We start from the raw sequence: 26,219 nt of genomic DNA on the forward strand, positions 1-26,219 counted from the left end.
TAAAATGGGTTAATGAACATGAAATGTTAGGATACTCTGTTAAGTGCTAAGGATTACCTTATATGTATATGTGAGTGTTTTTATTTTTTTTTTAATACTGATTTGTGTTCACAATTCTGGTTGCAGTTGTTATTTCAACAGCATCTGTTACAACACTGTACTTGAAATACAGCAAAGTATTTATATAGCAAAGAGTAAGAGAAAGGTCTGGATTTCAAAAACAAATGGCTTAAATAAAAGGAAGAAGTCAGCAATAATAAACCTTTCACATTTGATCTGCTACCAGAGTAGCTCTTGCAGCAACAAAATGTTCAGTTAAACTAATGAGGTTACACAGAAAGCCTTTTGGTTGTCTAGGAACTAAATCCAGATCTCTGGAGCTTTAGTCTGGTGTTTTTTTGTTAGAATATTATTTATCTGTGTCAAATCCTTGTGTATCAAAGCAACTGGGAAAACCTTCAGTTAAGTGAGAATACATGTTTTCCTGCAGGCATCTTAGGAGATAGATGGTAACACTTCTAAGCACAACAAAAAGGGATGTAATTCCAGCCTTTCAACCCTGAGAAGGTCTAAGCAGCTCATTCTGTGTAGAAAAGCTTCTGTTTCCAGATTTCAATTTAGTAATAGATACCGCTTGATGAAAGAAAAAAAGTAATATCAGGAATTTTGTTTATTCTTTCAACTTCTGTATTGTGAAGTAAAATTGTATGGCATATATTTTTCTAGAACCATTTAAATATGCTCTCACTGAATTCATGAAGCTGTCCCAATTTCTTCCAACAGATATTCTGGCCTGAAATAGCTGCTGAAGTGTTAGGACAGATGGAGGAAGAAAAGCATTTAGAGCAGAAGGAAGAGGATAGAATAGAAGCTGATATTGCGATTATAAAGCACAAAACATGCACAAAAAATAACAGAAATAGGTTATAAAAATCTTATTCTGTAGTGGCTGGCTACTAGTAAGGATCAGAATAGATTTATTGTCTGCTTTAATTAGTGGAGAAATGTATATCAGAATTCATGGCCTTCTGTGAACTCACATATCTCATCTTCATAGGTCTGAACTTCATCTCTCACACTGGGACCATCTTTGCCTTGATCCTTTGCAAACTGTTTGTCTTGGGTTTTTTTACTAAAAAGTAGAGATAAATATTTACTTTTGTGATAAACAGGCATGAAACTGTTCATTCATTTCAATGTATTGAAGATGAAAGATTGTTTTCATAAGGCTTTCATGCATTTTGTTTATTAAAAGTTTGAAGTGTATACAAGAAGAGCATGAAACAACAACAGCATTAATATGCCTGTAATGAGTCCTCTGTACTTTATAGTGTGCTAAAGCAGGGTTATTAAAATGCTACGTGAAGACCTACCATGGTCCTTTTCTGGGAAAGGCTGATTTGCATTAAGTGGTGCAGGTATCAGTGTCCTTTATCTTCAGTGCTGAAGCTATGGGAGACTTGGTGTCCCAGCACGTCCTGTTGCATTTTGGTTTGAGAGAAAGTTCAAACAAAGTTTAGAGGAGGATCAAAACTCTGCTTGCTTATCTGACTCCAGCTGATTTCATCCTTTTGAAGTGCATCTAAAATTAATGTCTGTCCTTTACTGAATTCTCTTCTAAAATACACAGCTGGGGCAATGAGTAGGTCACACTATCAATGCCTTGTATCAAAGGTTTTGCCTGTAAATTGGCAAATTCTGATCAAAAACTGATCAGACACTTGAGGCCCTAGGATTCCCATAAAATATGTTCGTACTAGATGAGAGGAAGACTGAGTTCTCAACCCAAATTAAATGCTTCCTATTTTTGAAGTAATTGTGAGTGTGCTGTAAGATATTTTCACCCTGGCTCTGGCTCAGTCTTTCTGAGAAATCCTCTAAATGTAGCATTTAGTTTTGTCAAAAAAAGAAAATAATTTGTATTGTCAGTATTTTTTTATTTACAACGCAAAATAAAGCCAAACTTTATTGTTCTCGCCTTTGCTTTGTCAAAGCATACGGGAGGCTGCATGTTTGTCTATAAATGCTAAGTGTGTATAATTCTCATATATCGCTTGGTTTTGTGTTAAATGAACTTACAGAGGTTAATAACAAAAGTAAATCCTGTCTTAAAACAGATTTTAGATGTAAAACAGCAAAGGTATCTATTGTGCTTTTATTTTAGCACTGTTGATGACCTCTAGAAAAGGAATTAAAATAATTTATAAAGTTTTTAATCCTTTATACCATTAAATCAATATTACATGTATCTTGGTTCCAAACTCACAGTGGTCTCCATAGGACATCACATAGTATTTGAACTTAAACTCACTGACACTGGAAATATGGAAAACATGCTTGCACCAATTATTTCACATTCTGTAGGTTCTGGGGAATATGTGAGAAAGTCACAGCAGTACTTTTCCTTTTTTTCCTTAGAATTAGACTACAAAGCATTTTATTCTGCAGGATACGCAGAATATGGCAAACACTAAAGTAAGGTGATGGGTCACTTGGTGATATATAACAGGAAGGAAGGCAGAATGCATACTATGAGAAATATAAGCTTGGGCTAAAATCACTTTAGGCAGTTTAATCTGACTGTGATTTGAACCTGAACATTTTCTGATTCATCTACTTAACTTTCTTTTCTTTTACAGCTGTGAGAAATATAAGACTTAACCTGACTTTTATGTCCTTTTCAGGTTGAAGTGTGGACATTATAAAACATAAGTCTCTTAATTCTTGTTTGCTTGTTCATTTTATTTCAGCTGTTTTGTACATTTGCTTATCTAGCCTTTCTTTGTCTGACTTGTAGGTCTTTGAAGAAGAGCACCACATCTTGTACTTGGACCATGGTGGAGTTATTGTGGCTATCAAAGACACTTCTATCCCTCTGAAAATACTCAAGTAATTCTACAGTCAATTAGAATAGAGCTGTTGTGTATTCAAGACCTCAGGCAAAGTTCAGAGTTTAAGATAAGCATTTCATTGTGATCATGTATGAACTGCAGGTGGAGTCAATTTAACATTCATTGGGTCAACAAAAATGCAGTTGGATGTTTACCAATGGTACCACGGCATCATGCATTAATCATAATAAAATTTTCTTGCATCATTGTAGGCATTTTTTGCTTAAAAGACTGTTCTGGAACTCTGCAGTAGAAGGCATGTTCAGCATAACTGTTTATCTTTTACTGGCTGGCACCATCAGTAGGTGTCAGTGATGCTCAGCCTGTGCTGCATATGTGGCTTAGGTGTGCAGTCAGGAGAGTTCATTGATACTGTAAAGTCTCTGTCCCCTCTAAGGGCCATAGGGAAATTGGAAAATAGCCCTGAGTTTCTCTGGCAAGTGCAATTTAATGTAGAGTTTGGAAGCCAACAGGTGAAGGATTTATTTGCACTTATGTGCTGTGTTAATTTGGTGTGCCAGAATCACAGCTCATCTGAGATATTCATGCACAAATTAACTGCAGTGTGCATAGATCTTCTTGTAGGTGACAGTGCAGCAAATGGCCTTCTCGGCCCGTTTGGCAGGAAAGGTTTGTTGCAAAGCAGTTTGTTATAAAATATCAAGTTTTAGACTGCATGATAGTGCAGCAAAACATGGTAACCTTGTGTAAAGGCACACAGAGCTATAATCTTCAGCATAAAAATATATTTTTTAAAAAGACGCTAAAAGACGTAAAAATACATCTTTATCATTTGTGAATTGGCTCATTTTTGCAGAATTGTGTTATATACATGAATAGGAACTAGGCTGTGTACCTGGTTATCTGGAGTGAAAGCCATCATTAACATACTGTCCAAAAGACCTGAAGGAAGTGTACAGAAAAAAAAGAGACTTTGACTTATAAGTTTTGGGATGCATATTTGAAATATGTTTTGAAATATGTTTTGCTGATTCATCAGTATCTTTAGCAAATGTTTAAGTGGATGGTAGCAGCCATGAAGGGCCATCCTCATGCTGGTGTCTGGAGTTAGTACACCTCCCATGTTTTAGCAGTTGGCCTCTCATGTTTCACTGGCCTCTGCTTAACAGGTCTATATCTCAGAGACTACTAGAAAGAATAAAATGTGAATTAATTTGCTTTTGAATCTTCAAGGTAGCAAGATAATTTGTTGACAGAGCTCAGTTTTTAATCGACCTGAGAAATTTTATTTTTGTGGAAAATTTATTACACCTTCTCATAAAAATGTGAATCCCTGGATAAGTTGTTGAAAAGAAGATCACATTAATATCATGCACTATGTAGACACACTAATTTGTGATTGAAAATCCTAAGCCTTAGTAGTGAGGGGATTTTTAAAGTACATTCTGCTTTGTATACCAATAGTTGTAAATGAAAGCTTTTTCTGCTTCTTTTACAGGTTCAGCATAGATGAAGGCCAGACCTGGAGTACACATAATTTTACCAGCACTTCTGTCTTTGTAGATGGACTACTTAGTGAACCTGGAGATGAGACACTGGTCATGACGTAAGGTTTTGGTTCTGCCTCTCTTTTCAGGGCTCTCTCTGTGTATGCGTTTGCATAGATTTTCAGCTGTGCATGTTTGAGATGGTCCTTGAGCCAGTGGCTTTTGCTTCTCACAGTCACACAGACACTTACAGTAGATATCTGAACCTCCCTGGTATGTAACCTGTCTTTGAAGTCATCTGACTGCAGTATTTCAGATTTTAAAGATTATGTTCAAATGAAATCTTGCAAAGCTACCACTGGGGAGAGTGGAATAATAGGACTGCTTTACAAATCTGAAAGATGCAAGGGAAAAAATAAGGTTTTTTTTGGTTTTTTTTTTTTGTTTTGTTTTTTTTGTTGTTGTTTTTTTTTGTTGTTTTCTACAGATTTTTAGTCAGACATCAAAAATGTTAAACATCTGTTGTCTTCACAGTGTAAATAACTATAGTGTTGTCTTAGTAAATAGCACTGCAGTACTTGATGTAGCCAAGCACTGTGCTATCAAATATTTGTTTTTATTCTGTGCAGTGACAGACGCAGATTCTGTGAATAGAGTTAAAAATAACCAAATTCTGCAACTCAGAATTGTTTATCCTGTGTATCTGTCTATTTCCAAAGGATCGGGGACATCTGGATCTGAGCTGCATCATTTTGCTCCATCTCTAGGATAAATGCTTATAAGTGTCTGAGAGTAAAAGCCACCTGTCCAGTCAGGGAGAAAGGCACATGCTGCCTGCAGCCAGAGAGGGGAATGCACTCAGGGCAATGCACACAGGTTGTTGTGTGTGCTCCTATTGCAACAGTTTGTGTGATTCTTTATATGGAGCTCAGTGTGCTCGTGACAAGCTTTTTCTCCCAAGAGCTGCAAATAGAGCTGCCTTTGACATGTACCAGTAGCATTTTCCCCAGAGAAAAATAACTTATTAGCCCAGTGTATAAAGGATCCTCAGCAAAACAGAAATCCTGCCCAATGTGCTTCAAAGCTTTGTGCCAAGCTCATAGCACTGTGCAGAGGTGGGATTTGGTCTGTTGGTTGTTTCTCTTTCTTCACTGCCCCATTTATCCTCCATTATGCACCTGAGAAGAACAGTATTATCCCATCATCTGCCTCTTCTCTCAAATACAGATTTATGATATCATATATGCCACATGGAGACATTTATGCCTCTGAATGAGGGATTTCCATTGATTTCAGTAAAAGTAGATGGATCAAAAGCTTATCCCAAACTTTACTTAATGGCAGATAAAATGATGTGTGGTAACTGTGTGCTATGGACTTGGGTTTTTTCCCTTATTAAGTATCATTAAAAACAGTGATTCTGTGAAGATGTGCTTGGAAGATCTGGATAAAGGGCTAAAGAGCTCTTGTAAAACACGATGCCTTTCTAAAATCATCTATCTAAAATATGTAGAGCTGCAGCTAGATTTGGTACATGAGCCCAAGTTGACAACAAAAGCATCACATGACTTGTATATATCTAAAGGCACAGCAAGAGTCTGGCTCTAATGTGTAATGCCAGGCTTGTAGGCTCTTACTTTTGAGCTAGTTTTACTGAGCATGGAGGGCATCAAACATGTAATAGCACAGACTGGCCATGAAGACACATGCACATTTCCTACCAGATTCTAAAGACAATGAGAAGAATAAACCTGTAGTATGTGTTTCATTGTTGCCATTGTATCAACTTCCTTGTCTCTCCCACTGCTTTTGACTGTTTTACCTTCAGGGTGATGTTGTCAGCCCAGTGGTGCTCTGTCTGACTTCATGTCAAGACCTTTTGTCATTCTGTCTGGCTTAGTTCATTTTTCCTGAAAACTTGTACTAAGTTATTATGCTTGACTTAATCTACAGTGATTTGTTGCTTTTGAGAAATACACATTCCCTGGAAAAAAATAAAAAAACAAAAATCAACTATGCCACCTTTTTATTTTGTTAGATAGAATTTTCTTCCAAGTAGAACATGGTAAGGTGAACTTGTAAATGGCAATGGAAATAAATTAATAGTGTCTTTCACCTTGAGGAATCCCCAAATCCATTGCCAAGGACCTAGTCTGATATATTTTCCTAGTAGTGGAATTTGATTTTCTTCCTTTGGTATGGAATGTGCTTGAATGAAGACTTTGAATAAAGAGTATGATGTCAAAATCTGCATAAATTAGGAGAGATAGCATAATTCTGAAGTGGGAAGGTAATAACTGAAAAAATGTGCAGCAAAATTAAGGAATAGACAGTATTTAATTTAAAGCTTCTAGAATAAAGTCACAAAAGAGTCAAAGAATATTTTTTGTGTCCTGAAATTGACTGTTAAAGTAAAATCCTGGTTCTACTGAAGTCAGTCTGTGTGTAAGAGACTTCTTATTCTCCAGTATGGTGTCTGGGATATTGACTGGACTTGTAAGTGGCTTGAATTCCAGTTCTGTCCTAATTTATCCAAAATCAAAGAATCATAAAATCACAGAATGGTTTGGGTTGGAAGGGGCCTTTGAGACAATTTGGTTCCACCTGTCCTCTCATGGGCGGCGACACCTACTCGAATACATTGCTCAAAGCCCCATCCAGCCTGGCCTTGAACACTTCCAGGGATGGAGTATCCACAGCTTCTCTGGACATGGTCCAATGCCTCCACATCCTTCTCATGCTGGGGACCCCAGAGCTGGATGCAGCATTACGGATGGGGTCTCATGAGAGTGGACAGAGTGGCAGAATGGCAGAATCTGCTCTCTTGCCCTGTGGCCCACAGTGCTTTGGATGCAGCCCTGGATAAATTTGGCTTCCTGGGCTGTGAGCACATGCTGCTGTCTCATGTTGGACTTTTTGTCAACCAACATCCCCTACTCCTTCTCATGAGGACTGTTTTTAATTCATTCTTCCACCCAGACTGTATTTGTGCTTAGGATTGACCCAAACCAGGTGCAGGACCTTGAATTTGGCCTTGTTGAACTTCATGAGGTTCACACAGGCCCACCTCTCAAGCCTTCAAAGTTCCTCTGGAAGGCATCCCTTCCCTCCAGTGTGCCAGCCACACTGCACAGTTCGGTGTCATTTGCAAACTCGCTGAGGGAGCACTTGATCCCACTGTCCATGTTCTAGCAAACGTGTTCAACACTGCTAGTCCCAATACTGACCCCTCAGGAATGTTGCTCATGACTCTTTTCCATTCCAAAATGAAGAAGTCTCGTAAGCTTTACTGAAGAAACGGGAAAATGTGAACCTGGTTGCCTCAAGTCTTCATTTCAGAAAGTTTTGTGTTTTCTTCAAAACAGAGAGGAAAGCCAAATGTTAACTTGTCAAAAGTTTTTATAAAACTCTGTTGTCATCTGTCAGTCAACATTAATCTAAATCATTCATCGAAATCCCCTGCAGTATTCAAGATATGTACATACAAATGCTAAGAAAAATATATTTTATTCCATTGTGCACTGCAAAAGACCTAGTTAAGATTTTTAGGCGTTTTAGTAGTAAAGTATTCAAAAACTTTAGGAAAATCATTCTGTTTTCAATCTGTCTAGATTTCCATTTCTAAAGAGACCTAGTTAGGAGTTTAGGAAAGATAAGCAATAAAGTATTCATTAATTTTAGGAAACTTGATCTGTATAAAAATCAACTCTTAAACGAGGAGCTCAAATCCAATATTTATTGCTAAATGAGTAAGTAAGCTTTGCTAAGAAATTTTCTCAACGAGTGTATTTTCATCAAAATAGTGCATGGGACTAGTAGGTTTTATTTTGTTCTAAATTTTTAGCAATGAAAGTTACTGCAACCCAGTGTTATACTGAACAATTTTTTATAGTTGGAAAAATTACTTACTAATACTGCATTGAGTAATGTCCTAACTCAATGCAAAAGGAAGAATTTTTGTGTGTCTGAAATATTGAAGTTCCTCTTCAGAGGAAATAGTTAATGTAATGAAAGTTTCAAACCTGTTGAAAATGCTTCTAAATCACATCTCAGCTTCTGGGAGGGTTTCCCAAACCAGGTTATTTAGATTTCAGTGTAAACCCAGTAGGCACAATAACCATAGTACCACAGACCATAGCCCCTTTTAAAAGGCCAATAAGAGGTTACATAAAAGAACTGCTTTTCTTTATGTCAGGTAGAATCAAAATCTTCCTTGTGGAATAATTGTATTTTTTCCAGAGGGTTATTTTTTTTGTATTGTCTCATAGAAAAACAACTTTGGATGCTGCTGGGAACTTTATGACATCTCTGAGCTCCTGCATACAGGTTTTGCTGTCTTGAATGCCCATTGTGTTCCTTTTGGGTTCCTGGGTGATCATGGAAACAGGAAGATAGTCTAATTTTAACTTACTCAAATAGGTGAATATTAATAGGTGTTAGATATTAGGCAGAGCTGTTTGGATTTTTGTATCTGTTGATTCTGCTAGGAATGTCAACCTCACCTATAACAATATCGATAACAGTCAACATTACATGTACTTTGTGGAGCTTATTGTCACACGTAGCAGCACACTCCTTTTCCTGTTCTCTTTGAGTATCTTACTAGGTGAAGGTACTTCTCTGTGTTTAGAATTCTTCTCTACTGACTTCCTCATATTGCAGCACCTATAAAAGGTAGGTAAAGCCTTATTATGTTGGAGAATAGCTGATTTCTGAAGGCAAATTCTAGGTTTTCTTTTCAACTAGTTAATGTCCTGAATGAGAATCATTGCTCAGGTATGAAATGGTTGTTCTGCTCTCTGCATGAGAAGGAACCTATCTGAGAGTAGATAGAGGAAACGTGGTGAAAAAAGCATTGGAAAAGCAAACTGCTTATTCTATTCCCATCTAATCTAGATATCAGCTAATGCAGATGTACAGATCTCTGTTTAGCAGTAAACCTAATGCTTTTGCTGTCACCTCTGTGGACACAGATGTTAGCAGAGCAAGTCAAAGCATTGCAGTGTCACCACCAACTTGTGACTTTGGAGTCAAGACCTGGTACTGCCCTGGTCTCTTCCTCTGCTCAAAAGAGGTTTAGTGGGCAAAGTTTGTTTATTAAATTTCTTTCCTTACAGTTTCATATTGTAGTCAGAAGCACAGGAACAGGATGCTTTCAGTGTCACTTTAAAACCCATATTTAATACATTTTTTAGGACAGATCTGTTAATATATTTGAGTAAGAGGAACTGAAAATTAGGAATCCGTGTTCTGTAAGAATCTGTTATCACCTTGTCCCTATTTACAGGAGGAGAGGACAGAAAAGGGTGATGTGACTTTTTCATTCAGAATAGGCTTTGTGTAATTTTAAGCCCTTGTCAAAGAGAATGCCTGAAGCTTTAATCCTCTAACTATGCTTCCCTTTTAGTTTCTATTTCAAATAAATAACCATTACAAACTTAGACAACAACTAAATTTTTTTAACACTTTATTTACTTTTGGCTGGGGCGTTGAACTATATTTTGCTCTCAAAATGAAGGAAGCACAATTTAGATGACTGTAATCTATTAACTCTAACTCTACTAGGTGAAGTCTGAATTAAGAATTTCTAATTATTATGAGACTTGTTTTTTAAATATATGAGTAGGAAAGAGAGTATTAGCTAAGGAATAATAAAATTTTGCAAGTTTCCCAAATTAATTTGATCTTTAAGTAAGATGAAAACAGAGAGTCAAATTATGTAAAAGCTATCCTCTACAGCGTCATATGTTTCTCTTTAAACAATTTTGTTCACTGTCCACCTTGTATTTACTTCTGCATAAGACATTAGGCTAGGCACTAAATCTGCATTTTTTTCCAAACAGCATACATGTTAAAAGGTTTTTCTTGGACAGGAATTTATCAAATAGATGGGGAAAAATGTTGGATGTAATTCAACAAATTGTAATTCACAAATATCATGGAGCCACTGAACTCCTGGATGAAGTGGAAACACCCTCATTCTGCTTCTCCCGAGCACTTCTGAGAAACTAAGCATTCATTTCTGTTCTTTTTCCCCCAAAGAGCTAAAACCAAGATGTTTTGGCATTAAAGAATGAATGGCAATTATTAGCTTATGGGAGCAGGAAACAATGAAAAAACATATTTTGGTTCAATTTCAACTAAATTGTTTCCTCCCTTCATTTTTCACTTTGGCAGAAAAAAAAAAAAAAAAAAAAAAAAAAAAGCCCAACCAAGAAACCCTACTCTTCTCTTTAGTGTATTAAGTATATGCATGTGTTTGTAGTTTAAGCCATTTAAATCATGAATGTCTCAGCATATTTGCACATGATCTCCTGTATACACAAGCACTTTTTATGTGCAGTTGCTTTATGTAGGCAGGTGTCTGCTTTTGCACATGGAAGCATTCATCATTTCTGTAGCTGCAATTTAGGAAGGCCACTAAAATGTGACCTCTGCTATGTTCTTTTGGAGAATTAGAAAAATATGCTGAATTATAATCTTGATGTGTAACAGACTGCAGCTTGAATCTCACATTACTTTCATCCATTTTACCAGAAGGAACCCTCTGGCTTATCTAGGTTTTTGTTGATTTTACAGTGGTATAATGGAGGCAAAGACAACTGTTGGAAAGAAAGCTCATCTAATAAAGATTCACTTGTCATTTTCTCTTTTGAAAATAGTAGGCTTTAAATATCACTGTAGGACATATTCATGGCTGTCTCTGCCAACCCATATCCCTTTGGAAAGTCTTCCATTAATAATGTTATTCCTGTGAGTTAAGGAGAGCACTACCTGTTGGCAGTGGCTATACTAAAGTACATCCTTCCATGCCACCATCTCATCACTTTACTCCTCAGCTAGGTCATTTCTACAGAGATTTGGCATGTCTTGCTCTATGTTCAAAGACACCGTAATAATATGAACCACAACAGGCAGAACAAAAAAGAAGATTGTCACATTTATTTGCTTTTTCATGGATATTGTCATCATTTGTAGTAAAGGTCTATGTGGAGCAAAGGACTCAGGTCTTTGAACTCACCATGAATTGACAAGAGACTTCTAACTAATCCTTTTATGTAGAAGATCACTGAGAAACACGATGGTTTTTTAATGTAAATGGTCTTTGATATCTAGTGAACTGTAAGGTAGATTGAATATTTAATCTGAAATTGCAATTGTGTTATTAGTAGAGAGGTCTGAGAGTTAAAAAATATACAAAACATGAGAGTTAAAAAATATACAAAACAATAAGTTCACTGATCATTCTATTTCCTTCTCATATGATTTACTGCTGTAAAGGAGACCTCATATATGGAACAAGGTATAAATATAATTTTTTTACAAAGCTGTGTGACTGCTTCCATTTAAAAGGAGACAGAAAGAATTGTTAAAACAATTAACTAGCATCTCTCATAGTGTGGTTTCCTTTCCCAACTTCATCATATACTCACTGGTAGCTACTGAGGTTTAGATCTGTAAAGAATTTCGAGTACATGCTTGGACAGCTTTGTTTAGGTGCTCTCCAGAGGAATTTAGACATATTATCCAAGAGAGAGCCCTTGGGATTGCCCATATCACCTGTATGTGGGGCCCTCAGCAGACCCTGATTCAAATCCTAGCTTTTACTGTCAGTAGCTCTATACTTTTGAAGTCACTTTCAAAAAAAATTAGAGGCCACCCCCAAGTGGCATATGAATTTAGCAGAGTATGCCAACAGGGTAGCTCATCACTGTGCAGACACACTGCTACAGTGTCCTGTTCTGAACATCACAGTTGATGGCAAACTCATATAGAGCAGAGCAAAAGCCAGTGCAGCACTTGGAGATTAAGGCAGTGAGTCTAGAATGAAAGAGGCTTCTGATTTCAAACAAAAGTGACTGTGCATCACAAAATTGTCATCACTTGTCCTCAGTACAACTGTGAAACTTGCACAGTTTTAGTTGCTACATTAAACATCTCAATAAATTCCCCATGTGACCTTTGTGACCTTGGTGGGGAAATCCTGCAGGATCACTCCCGCCACTCTGAGGTCTTTGAGTGTTCTCAGGTATTCATGAGTAAAGCAAAACACACAGGCAGGAGATGACACAGCTACTACTGCTCACCTAAACAAGGAGTCTCTATTGAAAAGGTCTTGTCTATTGAACAGAATTTACTGGAAAAGATTATCATTGCATATAATTTCTGGTAAATTAACTCTGCCTGATTATGAGCTTTATCAGGAACAGAAATAACCAGCAATCCTCCAGCAAATAGTTTAAATGAGTTAGCTTAAAAACTGCATTAAACTGTCTTATCTATCAAATGATGCAATCAAATTAAAAAATTATGTGCTCATAAATGAACTAGGAACAAATGTACAAAGTTGTTATGGCAACTGAAACACTGAAGTTAAAATTATGGATCCTAAATTCTTGCAAATAAAATTAAATTAATTTCCAAGGTAATTGGAATTTCTTCCAAAAATTATTTATCACAGCATAATCTTTTATAGTTTCAACAGAATTGATTTGATGGCTTTCTAATGAAATATAGTTAATCAAGAAGAAGGTTTGAGTAGCTTATAAATTGCTATAATCTTGATAAATAACTTCTAGTCATCAGTTACACTTGCTGCACCATTCCAATTTTTTTCATTCATATGATTTTATTCATCATATATATTATATATTTTGCACCTGAGCAATTATACTGTGATTGCTGTTATATATTGCTTTATTGTAGCTCATATTTTTGTCTAATCCATTGAATCCTACTTAATACCTGCCTTAGTTACTTTGAAAAATACTTCTTTTTTATTCTAGTGATCTTTAGTAGTACATTTAAATGTGCTCATGTGAGGTGTCTGCAACACATGCTACTGCAACAACAGCATTAATAATCATTAAGACTTTTTTTTCCAAAGAGTTTGCTAAAGTGGATGTGTGTAAAATGCTGTATTCCTTGGAAAATTTACCCTATGAATTACAAAGCTGTATGTCTGCATTTTTAATGGAGTTTGTGACTGTACTGGGACACTTTCTTAAATCTTTGGGATTTTGTTTAAGCCAGAGAATGTTGGGAACACTGGTGTTATTACTGTGCTCTGTGAGAACATGTCTTCAGTCTGTAGAATCAGAACAGCCATAATGGAAATGATGGAAATGAGTTTTTGGGAGTTTTTGTTGGTTTTTTTTTTTTTTTTTTTTCCCAAGAGGCTGGACTAACATGCAGAAATATTATTTCAGTCTTCTCCTAAAAATCCACAAAAGAGAATGTGACAGTTCACCCCCTGAAACAGTGACTTTGCTGTTTGCACGTATGGTTTTTACATAGCTGCCATATTATCCTAGTAGATTTTGCATAATTTCCAGAGTAATTTCTATAGTTTTTCTATCATTATAAGGTGTGGAAGTGGGCAATATTTATCTAACCTCTGTCTATAATCCTGATATTTTCTAATTTCTCACTCTAGTGGGGCAGAATAAACAACTTCAACATCTTGAATCATTACTTATACAGAATTCTAGAATTATAAAATCATTGAGGTCAGAACTTTGACCTCTGGTCAAACCCCTTTGCTCACGCAGACGCACCCAGAGCCAATCACACAGAGCTATTCCCAGATGGCTTTTGAATACCTCCAAGGCTGGAGATTCACAGCCTCTCTGGGCACCTGTAACTGTGCACCCTCACAGCAGAAGTGTTGATTCCTGGTGTTCAGAGAAGACTTCCTGTGTTTCATTTGGAGTCTGTTGCCTCTGGTCCTGACACTGGGCACTGCTGAAGACCTGGCTCCAATCCTAGCAAAGAATCTTCTTTGTATCTTCCCTCCAGGTATTTATAGACAGTTTTTGACAGTTTCCCCTGAGCCTTCTCTTCTTTGGGCTGAACAGTCCCACTTCTCTCAACCTCTCCTCTTACGAGAGCTGCTCCAGCCCCTTCATCACCTTCACAGCCTTTTGTTGGACTCCCTCCAGTCATTGCATCTCTTGTACAGGGGAGCCCAGAACTGGACCCTGTACTTCACATGTAAACTCACCAGTACTGAGGAGAAGGGATTAGAGAATAATGTGTCTGTATCCTTTAAGTTTATCCTTGTCCTTCATCTTTCTTGCCCTTCCTCCAGGTCTCTTTGAAGACAGCTCTTTATAACAAGACTCGGCAAACATTTTGTTGTGCTTCTCAGCTTTATCTATTCCAGCGAAAAACCCAATTCTTTCAATCATTCTTCATTGGTTACATTTTCTAAGCAGCTTATGAGTCATTTTGCCCCTCTTCAAATTCATTTTTAGTGGGTCTGTAAATATGCATATAAAATCCAAAATTAGACACAATATTCTTCCAGAGGCTTTACCAGTGCCAAGTTTATCAAAGTAATTTCCTCCATGTCTTCTGTTTTTGAGTTCTGAATGCAACTTAGAATTAGTCTTTCTTATTTTGCAGCAACACTGCATTCTTGTTTTAATTCCAGTACTTTCTGCTTGGTTTTGGAATATGTCATCATATTAATTTCTGAACATTGCTTCCATCAGTCAATGTCCACTCCCTTCCTCATGTGTTACCTGCAAAATTTTTTGTCTTTCTCATTTGACTATAATTGTTAATGAAAATATTGGCTGTGGACCCATCATATCTTTGTGATACATATCTCAAAATATTCTTTATTTGACAACTACCTTTTGGAAATGAATTCTTCTAATTCAATATGTATTTCCATTCCTCTGCACTGTGATTTTATCTGCACTGTTTTCTTTTTTACATTGAGACAATGTCAGGTAGAAATGTGTAACAGTTTTAACAAAGGTCAAAATATGCTACTTTTTTTTTCTCTCCTTTATCCACTAAGCTAGTTACCTTGTAAAAGGAGAAAATTGCATTAGTTTGACATGATTTGGTTTTGATAAATCTGTAGTAGCTGTTTGTTATCATTTTAATTATCTCCAAGGTGCTTAGAAGTGGAGAGCTCAATAATTTCTTTGATATCTCTGTGGATATCAAAATTAATTCTCTAACTCTCTGAGCTCTGTTTTGCTCCTTTATATCTCTGGTTCTATATACACATATAAATGTGTATGTGTGGTTGTGTGTGCATATTTATATATATAAGCAACATTTTTCCCTTGCCACAGTTATTTGGAATCACCCTTATGAGATTTCAAAGATCATTAATAGTAGTTCAGAGATTATGTTTTCAGGAGAATGTCATTATTCTGTTCTGCCTTGAACTCAAAACACCATCCCGTTTCGTCCTCTTTCCTTGACTAATCTGCCTGAGATAGTTAACACGAATGGAGAAAATTTCATTTGTTCTGTTGAAAATACTTTTCTTGAGGCAGGAGTAAAGCTTTAACAGGACTTGGCTACTTGCACTTGAATGTATTTTTTATGAATGAATTAATAAAAGAAATGTAGTAAATTTGTGAAGTTTTGTGATGTCTGGAGCAGCAATCTCTGAGGTAGGTAGTGGCATAAGCACATGGTGAAATCTGCCTTATGTTAGTACCTTGTATGGAGAAACAAAGATTTTAGAAAGGAGGTGCAGGTATTTTGCATACAAAGACACTTCACTAGGTCTGTCAGCAAACCTAGTCATATTGAAACAGGCATTGTGGAAAAAGCAAGAGACCACCTAAGTAGACACTTTATTGAGTATGTAACTACCAGTGAATAAGATTATATGGTGACAGCAGCTCTCAGGACCCAGCTGAACCAGAAAAAAGAACCAAACCCTTAGGCTCAATGAGAGAAATGGGACCACACACCTATGTGCACATACAGCCAGTGGACTGAGCCACATTTTTTAGTTTGTGTGTATTGCTTCTACTTCTGAGCCATAAGTACATTTAGAAGGAAAGGAATTAGATCATCCAAGTCCTTTAATCTCAGAGCCTTACAAGAAAAGAGTAAGACATACAAACTAAATGCACATGTTTGTGTTTCATTAACTGCAGTGCTTGTGGTGTGGTTTCCTGTGAGCCTGGGTTGTCCAGTCATTATAATGTGAGCAGTGTGAGCAATAACCTATTGATATCTACATCTCTCTGTTGTAGAGGGGAAGCAAAGACACCAGAAAGGAAAGGGGGAAATCACTGTACATCTTTAGTCTCTGTGAACTATTTTTCAGCCTTTTTGGTAGAATTATATACAATAATATACAATATGCTTTGTATATTGCCTCTGTACTGTAGAAAATCAATCACTTCTGGTCTACTCCAGTTCCAATCTGAACCTGGAATTCAGGACAAGAGAAATGACTGGGCACTGCAGAATGCTTTTAGTAAAACTGTACTGTTCCTGTTGTGCCTGGATTTGGACAAAGCTGAGGGCAAAACAAAAGGAATTAATTACTTTGGACAATGATACTAAAGCTTGGAATATGAACTCTGTGCGGTATGAACTGCACAGAAATTGTTGGCTTCAGAATTAACCTTAAATTCTTTGGCAAGTAAGTCACATAAGCCTGATACAAACCACAAATACATTTTACTTTTGCCCAAAAAGAGTCTTTATCCTTTCTAATTTGTTGTTGGATGTCATACATACCCATTCTGTTTCGGAAATAAAGATTCTGAGTTAAAAAACGTTGTCTGCTTTGAAAGTGCAGCTTGTTTTTTAAAGTAATGAGATTTCCTTCTTTTTTTTCTTCCCCCCACTCCCCCCACACAAAAATTGTACAGTTTGTGGCTGGTTTTTGTTATGCATTGAACTATCTGAAATGAAGAAGAGACTCTGAGTTCTCCAGCACAATGTGAAGATGTAGTTTATTCCTAAGAAATTAATAGAATATCATGATAATGCTGTGAGTTTAACAATAGCACATTACAATCTGAAGACTGTAGAAATTAACACAAAATCCCACAACAAAAACAACTGAAGAAATTGCAAATCATAAGGAATGAGTGGCAGAGCTGGAAACTGACTCTTGTGATCTGGGATTCTGCTCCCCGATCTGAACTTCCAGTCAAAATCAGAGCTCTGTCTGTTTCACATAGCAAGATAATAGTCAAGACAAAAATTTTTATTCCAAATTAGAAAATATTATTCCCTATTAAATTTCTGGATAGTTTGCTAGGGAAAAATCTTTAACATATGCATTATATCACTTCATTGTAAAGCTTCATACCATTGAAAATGGTTCCTCACGACTCATTCTTCATAGAAGAGGAGTAAAAGTGGAAGAAAAAAATTAACCTGGGAACTTTTAGCAAAGAACTATGGCTGTGGATAGGAAAAGATAGGACTGAAATTTTGAACCTCAGCTGTATGGTATTTCTTTGCAGTAAGTTTCCTTTTGGTCTTTTGTTCAGAGTCTTTGGACATATCAGCTACCGTTCAGACTGGGAACTGGTGAAGGTGGACTTCAGACCATCCTTCCCCAGGGAGTGCACTGATGAAGACTATGAGTCTTGGGAACTCACAAATCTGCAGGTATTCATGGTTTTATATTAACTGACAAAACTTTTCCATAGCTTTCAGATTCCTATAGAGTTGTGTGCTGAGAAAATGTTTCCAAATTGAATTTGGATGCTACACCCCCGGCTTAGTCTTCTTATGCTGATTTCACTGGAGTTTAAACTCAGAGAGGATTTTGTGTTCCCTTTGGTTGTGTGATCTGTGTCCCAAAAAAGGCAGAAGTATATCTGGGGGCTGCCATAATAATAGGTGGTCTTGCTGGATTGGGAAGCATGTCCCATAAAGTGAAGTGTGTAATATTGATTGAAACAATTTCAACATGCAGTCATGTTCTGCCAACTTCCTGACCACATACCATACTCATATATAAATTGCCATAAGTAAAGTCCATTCCAGAAGTAATTTAGGATCTCAGTGGACCAATCACATAAGAGAGTCCAGTTGTTTTGGGCAATACCCTTTCTGCAGTAATGCACTAAGGCTGTGCTAATCATGATGCTTGGCCACATCAACTTTTTGGAAGCTAAATTCTCTGTACAATGTACTGATTAAAGAGACCAATATGTGGTGGGATTTTTTATTAAATGGAACACATCATATTTATTCATAATCATTCTAATTTTTATGTTCTGCTTCTTCTACCAGGGTTGGTTTATTTTTTGCATGCTACTCAGTGTTACTCCAGCTCTTATTTGCTAGCTCTCATGCCTAATTTTACACCTCTTGTTTGGGGCTGCTGTATGTATACCAAGAATGTTACACAGATCTGAGCCTATAGAGTAACGGTATCTTTGGGTATTGACATTGAAATATCTTTCAAAAATTAGAAACTTCTAAAATGACTTTGACAGAGTACTTGCAGCTGTCCAGTTACCAGTGGAGTGCTTATGGAGAGAGTTTATTCTGCGTCCACATGGTTGGTGTTTCAGGTGGACAGCCAACATGAGATATGATTATATAGAGAAATTCAGATATCTGCAGCCAGATGAAATTTTTAAATGGCCATTCTGAGCTTTGCACACAGGTTGGGCACTCATGAAACATAAATTGCACTTGCATTTTCACATGCATCTTCAGATTTGTGTCCTGGAAATATAGCCTGTGTTACAACTCTGTAATGACCTGTTAGTGGACAGCAGTGGATATGAAGGCTTTCTATACCTATATATCTGATGATCAGAGGGTTGGTAAGGTTATAGTCTTGGCAGTAAGACCAGCCTTTCTCAGGACAGCACAAGGTCTGTTTGTGGAGGTTCTGTTGCAATAAGTCCAGTGCTTTGCTGTTCAGGGTGATCGTTGCATCATGGGCCAGCAGAGAAGCTTTCGAAAGAGGAAGATTTCATCATGGTGCATTAAAGGGAAAAGTTTCACATCAGCTCTCACATCCAAAGTTTGTGAATGTGTGAACACTGATTTCTTATGGTGAGTCTGTCTGTGGGCCTTTTGACTTATTTCTAATAAATATTTACATAGAGTTTGAGATGGGTTTATTTTCCTCCTTTTGCCCTTGTTCCTACATATTCATGTATAAGCAAATACGCAACCTTTTATTGGTTTACAGGTTTCTTTTACATTTGCATTTGTTTAAAAATGTTGACATGTTTAAGTATTTGTTTCACCTGATGGAACAAATCCTGATGTTTTTCTCTATTGATCAAGACCTGAAAAATGACCATTGAATTAATTTTAAAGGCAAGCTTAAAAAAAAAAAAAATTTTAAAAAAATGGTTGGTCTGAGTGTCAAAGGAAACCTTAAAAAAAAATCTCTTTTTACCAATTTTCAGAACTGACAAAGTAATTGCAATCAGTTTTTCCCCCAAGTGTACACAACTCCCACTGAAATTAGAACAGAATTTGCTTCATCAATTTCTATGTTCATCTAGTAGAATAACACTGAAAAAATATATTTACTTTGAAAAATTTAGTCTCATTCACCCCAAACAGGATTGCAGAGTGAAGTGGGAATAGTAACACATTTGGTGTTGTTTTTCAGTGATTATGGGTTTGAGCGCTCTGCACCTCTGAAGTTGGAGTCGAGCAAATGCTTTGCTGACTTTTGGTTTAACCCAGAAGCACCTCCTGAAGACTGTGTGTTGGGGCAGGCATACACCAGCAGCACTGGGTAAGCTGATTTTGCATTTCATGGGCTTGATGAGGCTTCTAGAGAGGAGGAAAATATTTCAACCAGTAGCCTCAAATGTGATTTGAAAGAAATTCATATTTAAATACTTAAATGGAATCTACAAGAGAGCTGGAGAGGGTCTTTACACAAGGACACGTACTGATAGGACAAGGGGGAATGGCTTTAAACTGAAGGAGTGAAGGTTTGGATTAGATAATAGGAAAAAAATTCTTTGCTGTGAGAGTGGTGAGGCACTGGCACAGGTTGCCTAGAGAAACTGTGGTTTTCTCATCTCTGGAAGTGTTGAAGGCCAGGTTGGATAGGGCTCTGAGAAACCTGATCTAGTGAACAGTGTCCCTGTCCATGACAGGGGGGTTGGAAAGAGATAATCTTTAAGGTCTCTTCCAACCCAAACCAGTCTGTAATTCTATGAAATGTAAATAAGGCAAACTGTAAAAACTGGGAAATGGAAAAGTTCTGATTCTGACTTAGAGCATGAGCAGAAGCTTCCTATTAACTGATGAAAGAAAAATATTGCTTTGCATGTTCACAGCAGTTTAAAAATGAATCCATTTGAGAAGAGGCAGAGCTGTCTTTTCAAAATCTTAATTTTTTTGGTAATATTTTGTATCTATTATTACATTTCTGATAGGGATGTTCATTCATAGTCTTTTAGCTCATTTCTTGGGTTCAGAGTAATTTTCAGTTTGGATCCAATGAATTAATCTGAGGAACCGGCAACATCTCACAAAATTTCCAAGTTTCTCACTTCCATAAGGGCAAGGAGTTCTATGGAGAATAGATTCTTTTCCTGCCCATATGGGACACTCAGAATCAAAGGAAAACTTTAGTAACTATAAACAATACTGCATAGAATATACAGTACAATGTAGTCAATGTAGTCTGACGTCTGTGCTGAGAATAACTTGCAGCTGGCATCTATTCTAGCTTATCATAACACCATCACAGTCAGTTGTGGAGATGAGAACCAAATGCTGAATTGTCCAATCTGGCAATAGAATCACAGTCTCTGTGTTTATTTACCTTACAGAGGAAAATGCTGCCTTTTAGGTTGGGGCTGACAGCTGTGATATACAGGGTGGGAATTCAAAAGAATGAAATATAACTCTGTAAAGATGTTTAAAAAGAACATACCTGTGTGAAAGTGATCTGTAAATAATTACTGTACACATCCGACTATTTCATTATTAGCACTTTAAAAGTGTGAGTCCTTTCACTCTTTTATTTGGTTATATTAAACAAATGCTTTAAGTATTTTAAGAAACAGATTTGGAAGCAGCAGTTAAGCAATTAGTTCTGGGTTAATGTAGAAGCTGTTTTGTCTAATTTTTTTCTGATCTTTGGGATTTGAACTCAGATCTCTAGAGCATTGAAGACTTGGATATTAGAAAAGGGGATGACAGAGAAGACAGCAGACTGTCTAGGTCCCTGAGGGCTAGTCAGACATGTTTCTAAGTTGGAAAACACAGACTCTTCCAATGCTTGCAAGTGAAATTCTCATCCACGCTCCACATCCTCTTTCTTTAGTGGGTTTCCCCTACTGAAGGCAATGAAAGTACCCCCAATGAAAGTACTTGCATTGTTAGTTGGCTTTGATAATTTGCAATCTTATCTTTGTGAACCCAAGAAAAATGCAGTAGCCTCAATCACACATGCATTTGGTGCCTTTGCTGGCACTCTTTTGCTTACCTCCAATTCACTGTGCCCACTGTTTACTGTTTTTGCAGGTACAGGAAAGTTGTTTCTAATGTGTGTGAAGGTGGAGTAGACCTGCAGCAGAACTTAGCACACCATATGTGTCCACTGATTGCTCCCAAGGGACTACAGATCAGCATCAGAGAAGAAAGTCTGGCTGTTAGGCCTGGGGAAGACATCACCTTCATTGTCCAACAAGAGCAGGTAGTAATAAACATTGGCTACATGGAAGTTGAATCGCTGATTTTAGAGTTAGTTTCATTCCTACCTGTTTTGCTGCTGAATGAAGATTAATTTGTGCTTGAGACAAAGATTAACAGCTTTGTAAATACTGAAACTTGATTTCAAGTGAATAAGATAAGCCAGTAAACTCAGTGAACCTCCAGATTCTACCCACAGAACAGGATTTGTCTCCTCAGCAGAAAAGGCACTGGTTTCTTGGAAAATCAGAGTAACTGGATTACCAAAGTCTTTTTGGACTGAAAATTTCAACTGCTGTATCAGAGAAGAACAAAAATGGAGACAACATTTAATAATCAGGTTTAGGTGTTTTTGAGAATCAGCCTTTCAGAAAGGAATGAGGCAAAGCATTACAGAAATCAGCAAATAGCTCAGCATAAGAGCTGATATAATATATATAATATTTATTATATATATTATATATATAATATTTATAATATTTATTATATAAATTATATATAATATTTATTATATATTAGTTATGTTGCCAAAGATATGGGGTTTTTTTCTGTTTATTGAGAAACAATTCGCTAAGGCCCTGACCAGCAGCAGTGAGTAGCTTTTGGATGAATTGTTTGCCATGGGTTTGTTTTCTCATGCTTGTTTTTTAGCATTAAGCTATAACTGCTCTGCTCAGGTTACCAGAGTATTGTAATCCTGGCTAACCCCACTAGTTTTCAAGAACTTGAAGAAAGTGAACACATTTTGGCAAACCTGTGCTGTAGAAATCGAGCACTTGGGATTTATTTCTGTAATAGAATCAAGAAGGTTACGTGCAGAACACTGGGCTGCTTAATACTTTGCAGGCTCTGTGTCCCAGTGTGTGCAGTGCCCCACCAGTTTGTGTGGCAAGTCCTGCTGCCTTCTCTTTTTAGAGTTTGTTTGGAAATGTTTATTGTAAGCCTAGAGCATTTGGTTACAATTTGGACTCTAATGATTTTGATTGGCAGTTTGACTTTCTTCCTATTGAAGCTTTCATGAATCTCTGTGGCAGTATGAAAAACATTTAAAATTATTCATAAATCTCCAGAAGTAAGGGATATTGAAGAGAATCCCTTGCTGTGTCTTTTGATGAAGTCTTTGCTCCATACATCAGAAGAAATATAGCAGTTTGGTGCCCTCTATGGCTAAGAATAATATCTAAACTCAAATGTCCTGAGCGTTGCTTAGGACTTAATCTGTATGACAAAGTCTAATGAGAATTTGTAACAATTACTGAATTTAAGAATCAGCTCTCCTACAACAAACCAAAACATACTACTTTCTCTGGTGAACAAAATTAATTTGCTAGTTTCTGTGAATGCATGTTGCTTGGTGCAGGAATACCAGACATCAGAGAGGAAAGGAAGCAGGCTTCTGCCACATTTGGGCAGTTTGCAACTGTCCTTAGAAATAATAATAGCAACTAAATACACCATCATGATCATAATTTTCCCCAAATTTTGTTGGCTGAATATATGAATAAATAATGTCATGAAAATCTTCTATTTTTTATGGAAGTGAAAGCCCCAATTCCTTATAGATTTATCTGCCTTTTCCCTTTGTCACTGTTTTGCTGTCTCTCCAGTCTCTGTCTTTACTGGTCAGGAAATAGAAATACCTTGGTGTTTTGACAAAAGCACCCTCATCTTTACATGAGGGAAGTTATTAGAATAAAACATTAATAGAACCTTCCTCTACTGTCTTTCAATGCTGGTTTCTGTCTCACCTGGAAAAAATATGCATGTACACTTGTTAGCATTAGACAGAGTGAACAAGAATTGTATGCAAGCTAATGTCATCTAAAGAGATTCCACTTACTAACACATTGCTGGCAAGGAAATATCTCTTCTGCTTTAAACTTTAATAACATATTATCTCCTCTGCAAAATTCTACTATTCTATTGTCAAAAGAAAGATGTTATTTGGGAAAAAAACTATTCACAATAAAGATGCTTTCACAGCCCTTTATGTGTTTTGAAATATAGTGCTTAAGTATTTGATAATCCTACAGGTTCCTTATTATGGGTAGTTTTTTACTTTATAAGCAACGTTGTTTCATGTGATAAAACACAGAAGAAAATCATCCACACTACAAAATAATAAAAAGAAGAAATAATAGTATGTTTTCCTTCCTTTTGTAATGGCAGGTAGGTTCTAGGCATGATACCTCCTTTGATTTTCAAAGAGTCATAGAAATATAGATTGACAGGTTGGAAGGGACCTCAAGGATCATCTGGTCCAACCTCTCTTGGAAAAGGCATAGGGCTGGATAAAATGCCTGGCACCTGTCCTGCTAAATCTTAGAAGTGTCCAACTCTGGGTAATTCACCAGTTCCGTGGGGAGATTATTGCAATCACTGATCGTTGTCATTGTGAAAATAATTACATTAGTGCTGCCTTTTAGGATTAAATTTTGAAATAAAGCATTTCAGAGAATGGCTTTTGGAGAAATAAAGTGATTTTTGAATACTTTAATGTCAATCCTTTTCTGCTTTGATGGCCTTTCATGTCACTTGACCAGCATATGGATGTATACATTCCTTTCCTAGAGGCAAGGAAGTTTTTGAAATCAATACTTGTGTTTCCACAACAAAGAGGCTTTTCTACAAAGCCTGGCCTTGCAGCCTGTCTGAATTGCAAGGCTGGGATGGCCATGATCTCTGGGAAGCAAGCAGGGACATCCACACTGCTGGAGGTCAAGGAATCCGGGCCACTTGCTCAGGCAGTCCTGCCAGTAGTATTGAGAAAGTGCTGCTGCTCACAGCTAAAACCAATTTCCTTTGACTGCATCCAAATGACCAGTCCATGTGGCACAAGCCTGATTTCTCTCTTGGGCAGCTAAGCCATGACAACATAAGTGATGGACATGTTTGTCCTCTGACAATGGTATCAGCCTCGTGGTACTTTAGGCCTGAATTTAGGAACAGTGTCACTTAAAGGAGCACTTAACAGCAGTATTATGAATTATAAATTGCATGAGCTATTTGACATGACAGGATTATTTGACTGGACTTTTAAACCATTTCCCAAACTCAGCTCAGTGATCTGCTTTATTAAGCATGCATCTAATTTTGCATTAGAGCATGTTAGTTCTTGGCATGCTGGTAGCTCAGTGTAACACTTTACAACTCTGTGTGAAGATCCCAGCTTGGGTCTTAAAGGCCACATGGTTGACAGTAAGAAGGGGCTGTTGGAAAGTGCTGTGAAGAGCATCTAAGCCAATTAATTTTACTTTATAACTGCAAAGGCTAGAAGCTTGTGCTATGAGTAGTAAATAGCTAAAATAGCAATCTTCAGTTGCTTACAATCACATGAGCATCACTTTTCAACCTGGGGCTGCCCTGCACCATTAAGTTATATAATTTCCAGCTGCATTAAGAGAAGAGTGATGGTTTCTGTGGCATACAACTTGGTTAGTGGTCTGGGGTATATAATTTTAATGTAGCACCTTGCCCTGTAAACATGGTATTTTCTCTATTAGTGCACACAGCATCTGTTGCACTAATGCAATTGCCATGGCAGTAGTGGTTTTACTGCAGCTGTTGCAATTGGGTCAAGATGTGTGGCTGGGGCTGAAAACGCTGCTGTGATTCGGTAAAAGGTTATGAACTTGTGTCCTGTCTATTTTGGTTGTGGCCATTCAAGATATTTTTGATGTATTTTCCTTTTAGGGTGATGTATTGAGTACCAAATACCAGGTAGATCTTGGAGACGGCTTTAAGGCGATATACGTGAACCTGACGATGACTGGAGAGCCCATCCGTCACCGCTACGAGAATCCTGGGATTTACCGCGTGTCGGTGAAGGCTGAGAATGTGGCTGGGCATGACGAGGCTGTGGTGTTCGTCCAAGTCAGCTGTAAATCAGCTCTTTGGTTTTCTTACTTTCGCCACTGTGTAAAAACCTCATGTCAGCTATGAAGTAGGAAGGAAAATTACTAGTCACAATTAGGAAAGACCATATTTTTTCTATCCTCATGCAGTCTTGCAGTGCTGTGTGTTGGTAATGCAGAGGCTTGTAAACCTAATCCAGTGGGAGGTCAGGATTAGTTTCATTTGGATTTGGCAGAAGGATGGTTTATTAATCTTTTAAATAACAAGCATGCCTCAGTATAAATTTCAGGTTTGATCCATCTTCCTGATTCAACACCCCTTGTCAGCCTTAGCAGCTAAAATTTTATTCTTTGAGCTATGTCTTTGTAGAGCTTCCAGGTGCAGTGTAAAGCAAGTTAACAAATGTGTTGGGAAACATGAGCTCTTGTATGATTTTAAAAAATAGTCAAAATCTCAGTGGTTCTAAATCTAAATTTTAGGTAGTTAATTCTCACGGTTTTAAATGGTGCTTGGGTATAAGTTCAAATGTTTGCAGGCAGTATTGACTTATACTTCTCCTCCTCTCCTTAATTAAGACTGAAAAAACCCAATCAAACAGATATAAAATAAA

At 37.1% G+C, this 26,219-nt stretch overlaps 1 protein-coding gene across 1 annotated transcript in view; it reads left to right on the plus strand.

Annotated features, from left to right (window-relative positions):
* SORCS2 (sortilin related VPS10 domain containing receptor 2) overlaps positions 1-26,219 on the plus strand; it is a 526,356-nt gene that overhangs the window by 474,040 nt on the left and 26,097 nt on the right. The window contains exons 13-19 of the mRNA XM_053940374.1: positions 2,798-2,889; positions 4,351-4,458; positions 17,611-17,731; positions 19,005-19,138; positions 19,710-19,838; positions 21,587-21,758; positions 25,448-25,634. Coding sequence (XP_053796349.1) covers positions 2,798-2,889; positions 4,351-4,458; positions 17,611-17,731; positions 19,005-19,138; positions 19,710-19,838; positions 21,587-21,758; positions 25,448-25,634 — 943 coding nt within the window. The remainder of the gene's footprint in view (positions 1-2,797; positions 2,890-4,350; positions 4,459-17,610; positions 17,732-19,004; positions 19,139-19,709; positions 19,839-21,586; positions 21,759-25,447; positions 25,635-26,219) is intronic.

The sequence above is a fragment of the Vidua chalybeata genome, chromosome 4 (genome assembly GCF_026979565.1).
Source record: "Vidua chalybeata isolate OUT-0048 chromosome 4, bVidCha1 merged haplotype, whole genome shotgun sequence".
Classification (NCBI taxonomy): domain Eukaryota; kingdom Metazoa; phylum Chordata; class Aves; order Passeriformes; family Viduidae; genus Vidua; species Vidua chalybeata.